The 7,137-nt window shown below is 33.6% G+C and overlaps 1 protein-coding gene across 1 annotated transcript; it reads left to right on the forward strand.

The window, feature by feature from the left end:
* The first annotated feature begins 3,183 nt into the window (after positions 1 to 3,183).
* LOC6030976 (xyloside xylosyltransferase 1) lies at positions 3,184 to 5,024 on the forward strand. The gene is made up of 2 exons (XM_001841778.2): positions 3,184 to 4,095; positions 4,157 to 5,024. The coding sequence occupies exons 1-2, from the start codon at positions 3,522 to 3,524 to the stop codon at positions 4,819 to 4,821; spliced, it is 1,239 nt and encodes a 412-aa protein (XP_001841830.1). The 5' UTR covers positions 3,184 to 3,521; the 3' UTR covers positions 4,822 to 5,024.
* The last annotated feature ends 2,113 nt before the right edge of the window (positions 5,025 to 7,137 follow it).

Raw genomic sequence — 7,137 nt, forward strand, 5'->3', positions numbered from 1 at the left:
TTATTTAAGGCTAGTATGCTGATCGGAAGGAAAGGGGTCAAGAAACAGCTTTACGAACAGCAGAACAAAGAAGAGGGAACGATTTCTTGGGGCTTTTCTTCGCCCTCTCTGGCTTGCTTACTCTGCCGCTGTTGCCCATTTTAAATTTTTCTCGATCGATTCCTTCCGAAGTGCGTATACCGCTTTAAGCTGTAATTCATGATCAAAGTGCTGATAAGCCGATAATAGAAATAGGCTGAGTTTGTACCCCGTTGGTTGGTCAATGTCAAACTAAAAAGTGACGAACTGTCACTTTTTACACGCGCTCGCGCACACTATCAAAACAAACGTTTGATAGTGAGTGTGAACTCCGTGTAAAAGGCGTGTCAAACTAAACAGTTGGTGTCAAACCATCGGGGTTTGAGTGTAGTTCCCCTATTTGTATTTATTTTGAAATTTCAAAATCTTCTACTCTTTGATTTCTGTTAGTACAAAAAAAAAATCTTTTGTGTGTGGACCGTAGATTTATTTTTTAAATGTTAATTCTTGATTTTATTTTAGGTCTTTTAATTTAAATTTTTAGGTTCCTAATTTGTAGTTTTTAAATATTCAAATTTTCAAACATAAGAACTTTTAAATTTAAGAAATTTTAAATTCCATAATTTGAAAGCTTAAGGTATTTTTTAAACATTTGTATTTATTTTTAAAATTTACAAATCTTCTACTCCTTGATTTCTGTCTGTACAAAACAATTATTTGCGTGATTTTTTTTAAATCTGTGTTTTAGAATTTTAAATTCTTGATTTTATTTTAGATCTTTTAATTTTATTTTTTAAAGTTTCCAATTGTTTCCGAAATTACCGAATTACCGAAATTAAGTTCCCAATTGTATTTAAATTTTTGGATTTTCAAACATAAGAATTCTTAAATACAACAAATTTTTAATTTCAGAATTTAAAATTTTACACATTTGAATATTTTTATATTTTTTTTAGAAATTCCATAAAATCGAATCCATGACTTCTTTTAAAGATCTTAATTTTTAGTTTTTAAAATTTACAATATCTATAATATGTATTCTTTTGAATTTTCAAACATATTTTTTTAAATTTAAGAATTTTAAAATTTCAGAATTATAAAATTCAAGAATTATTTTTTTTATTATTTATTTTTAAAATTTGTAAATCTTTTACTCCTTAGCTTTTTTTGAATATTTTTTTTGAACTTTTTAATGTTTAATTTTTTTTTTTCAACATCTAATTTTTTAAAACTTCAGGATTTTGAAATTACATAAATAATGTTTCTTTAATCTTTTTTTTTAATTTCATGTTTTTAATTTTTAAAATTTTCAATATCTAAATTTCAGATGTTATGAATTTTATTTTAATTTTGTAATTTTTAGAATTGTTTTTTTAGGTTTGGGACCATCCATAAACCACGTGGACACTTTAGGGAGGGGGAGGTATGGCGATTGTCCATGATCCATACAAAAAATATTTTTTTTGTATGGACAATTGTCCACGAGGGGGGGGGGGGGGTAACAGATTCCCAAAAAAGTGTCCACGTGGTTTATGGATGGTCCCTTTATAAATTTCTTTATTTTTTGTTTTTGAATGTAAGTGTTTGATTTTTTTTTTGTTATTTTTGTAGCCCCAACGGGGTAAAGAAAATTGAAAATGCAACTTCACCGGCTCTTTGAACACTTGAAAAAAAAGTTGAAAATGCCTTTTTCATTGTAACTTAGTATTAACAAGTTATTTAATATTTGTATCATTTTTTTTCATTTCTTGAAATTTTAAAATCATCAAATGTCGTTGAAGTTTATGTCCCGATAAATTAAACAGATTATTTAAGAAAAGATTTATTTTCGGTCGAATTGGGATTTCCAGCTTGGATTTTGAGGTAATTTCAAAGACAGTTAGTAAACTGGTTTAATTGGGTCCTAAAATGAAGCTTAGATTGCTGATATTATTGTTTACAGCGATAATGGGACCATCCATAAACCACGTGGACACTTTAGGGGGGTATGGCGATTGTCCACGCTCCATATAAAAAAGTTTTTTTTTGTATGGACAATTGTCCACGAGGGGGGGGAGGGGGGTTTGAGATTCCCGAAAAAGTGTCCACGTGGTTTGTGGATGGTCCCTAAAGCTTATTTTTTGGGTGCAATGAGTTTAAAATGAATTTAAAAAAAAAATTGAAAAATTAACCTCGCGGTCCTTCTTGACAGAAAAGCTCCTACTTGACAGCTCGTTCCAAGGGGGGGGGGGGGGGGGTTGTTAGGCATTTGAAATATATACAATTAATATAATAAATATAATAAATATAATAAATATAATTAATATAATAAATATAATAGATATAATATATATGTAATAAATCAAATGAAATGTGAAATACATGAAAAATAATGCAAGTTAAAATAAATATAAGATGAGAGATCATAACAAATTGATTCGAAGCTTTAAATTCAAAAATTCAATAAGCAGCTATAGTTTATTAAAACAAGCCTTACCTGACAAACTTCGTCTGGACTTTTTTGTTTCTTGACGTCTTCAGTTTGTTAGCTTATTCAGCCTCCTGCGATCAAAATTTGATTTACGTAAATTTTCCCATATAATCTGCAGATGCTCCGGAATCAGTCCCAGAGTGGCCAAAGTGGGATTTTTTTAGCATATAAACCTTCATTGGGCTTATACGAACCCAACGCAACAAAGATCACCTCTTTCCGAGGCTCCGTATTGAACTGATTCGCGTTCGAACAAAACCGTCGAAATTTTATATATATATAGATTTCAGTTGAACATATGAATATTAAGCAGATCATAAGCAACAGCTAAAGCTAAAACCGAATCAGAGAGAAATGTAGGGGCTGGTGAAGAAAAACTTCAAAATAATTGCCAAAACTCGAAAAAAAACGAACTTTATTTCTATACATAAAAAAGAAAGCACGTAACCATTTTCGATAAGGTTATTTTAGTGATTTTTACTATCGTAATCGAGATCGTAATAAATTATAGAATACATTTTTTAAAGGTCCTATCTGCATAGAAAACCTATGCAGGTTGTTTTCCAAATTAACTCTTAAATTCAGATTTTTCGGCACAAACCAAAACACTCAACAAAGTTTAGTATCGTTGTGTTTTTATCCGATTAGGTATTTATCCAATCTGGCACCCCTGCCCGGACTGTTTGACGGAGGAATTTCTCTTCTGTTTGTATCTTGCTTTTTCCAACAAGATTCAATCAAAATGACAGCACTTGCGACAGGATTATAAACAAGCCTTTCGAAGGAAGATAAAAAAAGAAGCGAAAACGCAACGAACAAATCAATCGATAAGCCTAGGGTGAAATTGTGCAACTTTTTCCGGTAACAAACTGCAGCGAATTAGAAAAGAATGATGTTCAATTAGAATCTAGAAACGTGTGGTTGGGGGGCGTGTCCAAATTGGTGTGTTATCGGCGTGGGGGGAGGGACAGAGCAACGGGACGAGTGTGTGGCCAAAATAGGAAACTTGAAGCGAAAATTGGAACTTCGGAGCATGAACAAAATCTTGCTGGTTCTGATCATTGCCAGCGGGTTTCTGCTGATCATCTATGCCAACAGTAGCATCTTCAACCGGAGGAACATCCTGACGATCTTCCAAAAGACTGACCACGAGCACCATCATCATGGAGGGGGTGCCGGTGGTGGTGCCCATTCGGAGGCCCTGCTGGATCACCACAATTTGGGGGGTGCGGTGGGGGGGAAGGCGGCGGCCGTGCACTTTTTGGGCAGTCGACTCAACGAGCTGAAACGGGTCAAGTACCTGCCGAAGGAGAACAACGCCACCGAGTACAACATCTTCATCATCTACACCAAGGAAAGCCAGAACGTGATCCTGAAGAGCAAGTTCGAGCTGTTCCTGAAGAGTCTGCTCAAGTACACGACCATTCCGATGCACCTGCACGTGATTACGGACGAGCAGAGCGAGGGCTCGGCGGAGGAACTGATCCGGGAGCAGATTGCCCACTACCGGAAGGTGGTCTTTTACACGCTGTACGACGTGAAGGACTGCGCGGAGAAGATTAGCGACATCGTCAAGAGTATGCTGCCGTTGTTCAATTACAAGACGGGTAAGTTGGAGGAGGTCTGAAGAAGTGCGCAGTACTAAGATGATCGTGTTGTCAATTCCAGGAAGCTACTACAGCGACGCCCTGTTCCTCCTCTCGCTCGGCCTGCACCGGATCGTGGACGTCAACATGAAGCGAGCGATCCTCATCGACTGCGACGTCGTGTTCCGGTCCTCGGTCAAGGAGCTCTTCGACCAGTTCGACCACTTTGGACCGGAACACCTGTTCGGACTAGCCCCAGAACTAACCCCCGTCTACCTGCACATTCTGTACAAGTACCGGGCGCAAAATTCGCACACCCTGTTCGGCACGCCCTACTACCTGAACAAAACGACCACGACCACGATCGGCAACTCGATCGGCGGCTTCTTCAGCCGGACGGCCAAGAAAACCAAACACGGCTACCCGGGGCTCAACTCGGGCGTGGTCATGCTCCAGCTGGACCGGATCCGGCAGTCGCGCCTCTACGAGGAGATCATCAAGCCCGACTCGGTCAAGAACATCGTCGAGAAGTACTCGTTCAAGGGTCACCTCGGCGATCAGGACTTTTACACGCTGATGGGGTTCGAGTTCCCCGGGTTGATCTACCGGCTGGATTGCGTCTGGAACCGGCAGCTGTGCACGTGGTGGCGCGAGAACGGCTACGGTAACGTATTCGATAGTTACTTTTACTGCGAGGGACCGATCAAGGTGTACCACGGGAATTGTAATACAAGGATTCCTGAGTGAGTGGGAGGGGGGGAGGGAGGAAAGTTGTCCGTACTTGCCATATCGTAGTTAGAGTTGGAAGGATTTCCTTTGATTCAGGTGTGCTGTCTCTCTTTACTTCCTGGCGGTGGCGATAACAAGTTGCTAAATTCTTAAAATTCATTAGATGTTATCCCTGATTATTTTAAAAGATCGCAATATTATTATCACCGCTCTAAATATTAGGATCGTTGATTTAATCAAATATTTAAAAAAAAGGTAAGGTGGTCAGCCCTACCGTGTTGTGATAAACGCAAAAAGGATTCTGGGAACAGATCACATTTCAAAGAATGTGTAGGGGCTAAAGGATGCTTGGATTTACCGTACCACATACCATGAATTACCGTGAGTTCTTTTATTCATAACTTTAAAATTGCTTTATTTATTTTTAGTAAAAAGTGAAGATCACGCTATTTTTTTAATTTAAATTTTTTGGAATTTTAAACAAAAAATATAATAAAATTTCATAGGTTTTAAATTTTTTGTGTTAATTTAAAAATGATTGAAATAATTAAAATATTAAAAATACCCTCAAATTTTAGTATCTTGTTATTGAAAATTAAAGTAATGTCTTAAAAAAATTCAAAACATATGATTTATTTTCAAAACTTTGAAATTTGAAGTTTATAGTATTGGTATTTTTTTTGTAAAATTAATATCATTCACCGCTATTTTTTTATTTAGATTAAAAAAACAAGTATGAATTCAACAAAAAAAAAAGCTTCAATAGTAAAATTCTATAATAAAGTTGATTTTTTATAATTAAAAATTAATTCGAAAAATCATATTGAAAAAATCTAAGAATTTCGAAAATAGTAGATCGGACTTTTTCCAGATTGTTTTAAAAATTTTGGATTTTATAAAAGAAATTATGCATTTAAAGCCTTGAATTGCATCCGACAAAATGTATCACAAAACATAAATTAAACTGGCCAGCCGTACAGCGTTGTGTTTACCGCAGAGTGCTTTCTGGGAACGGATCACATTTTTAAGAATCTCCAGGAGAAGAAGGATGCGTGGACATACCGTATTAAGTTTTAATATTATAATTCACAATTTTTAAAATTAAAATTGTCTTAAAAAAAATGTTTTTAAATTGCTTGTATTGAATTTAAATTATTTTTTAGAACAATTATATTTTTTACATTTCTAAAATTACAATTTTTAAATTTAGAAGAAAAAGTTTACATTCAATTCTGACATTTCTCACTTGTTAGATTTTTGAATTAATATAAACTTTAAAAATTATGATTTAAAAAAGTCTGCAGACAAATTGGTAATTGAAAATTGAAGTAAAGTTTTCAAAAAATCAAACATTTGACTGAATTCCTAATTTTGTAGTTTCGATTTTTAAAATTATCTAAATGCCTTCTTATTTTAACAGCATGCTTTTAATTTTTTTTTTCAAATTGAAGATAGGTATATAACCTTTAATTGAAGATGATGGTTGTTTTTAGCTTCTGATTTTTTGTTATTATGGATTTTTTGTTTTAAAACAACAGGAATAGGAATTGATTTTTTTTTTTTGAAATTTCAAATTGTAAAATTTATTTTTTTGTCTCCGGTTTTTTTTTTATTAATGTTTTTTTAAACAATCTAGAAATTCCAATATAGTATTCTTTTTCAATTTCAAGCATTATTCGAATCAATTCTGAATCAAAAAGTTACTAAATTATTCAAATATTCTTAAATCAAAAACTTGCAGAATTTTCTATTTTTTTTTTAAATTTGCTAATTTTTGTTATTTTCTTTTTTTTTTAATTTTAAAGCAATAGTAATAACTCTTAAAAAAAGCGATGATGGTTTTCTAAAATGCCTGCGAAAATTTAAATTTTGGAATTTAAAAATAAATTCAAACATTTTGATTAAGAAAATATTAAAATAAGGAATAACATTTTTTCCGAATTTCAAGCATAATTTGCAAAACTTATAATCAAAAAGTTATAAAATGCTATGCAATTATGCTACTATAAAAAATGCAGCATATTTATCTAAAAAATTCTTTACCAGTTTTTTTCGTGTAATAAACATTAAGATTAACAATCGATCAAAATATTTAATAAAAACGGTTGAAATATGAAGTTTGCAATAATCAGAATGTTCGAAAATATTATTTGAAACTTCTGAATTTCAACTTGAAACTATTAATTGCCTTTGGAACAAGTTGCACTGTAAGAAAATTAGGTGATCATTTACCAGTTTTAATTGGCTCCTAAGAACAACAACAAATTTTAAAAATCGTCGCCATCGCCAAAACTGCCCGAACCATAACATCGCAAACATTCTCTGATATCTCTA

The sequence above is a fragment of the Culex quinquefasciatus genome, chromosome 3 (genome assembly GCF_015732765.1).
Source record: "Culex quinquefasciatus strain JHB chromosome 3, VPISU_Cqui_1.0_pri_paternal, whole genome shotgun sequence".
In the NCBI taxonomy this organism is placed as follows: Eukaryota; Metazoa; Arthropoda; class Insecta; order Diptera; family Culicidae; genus Culex; species Culex quinquefasciatus.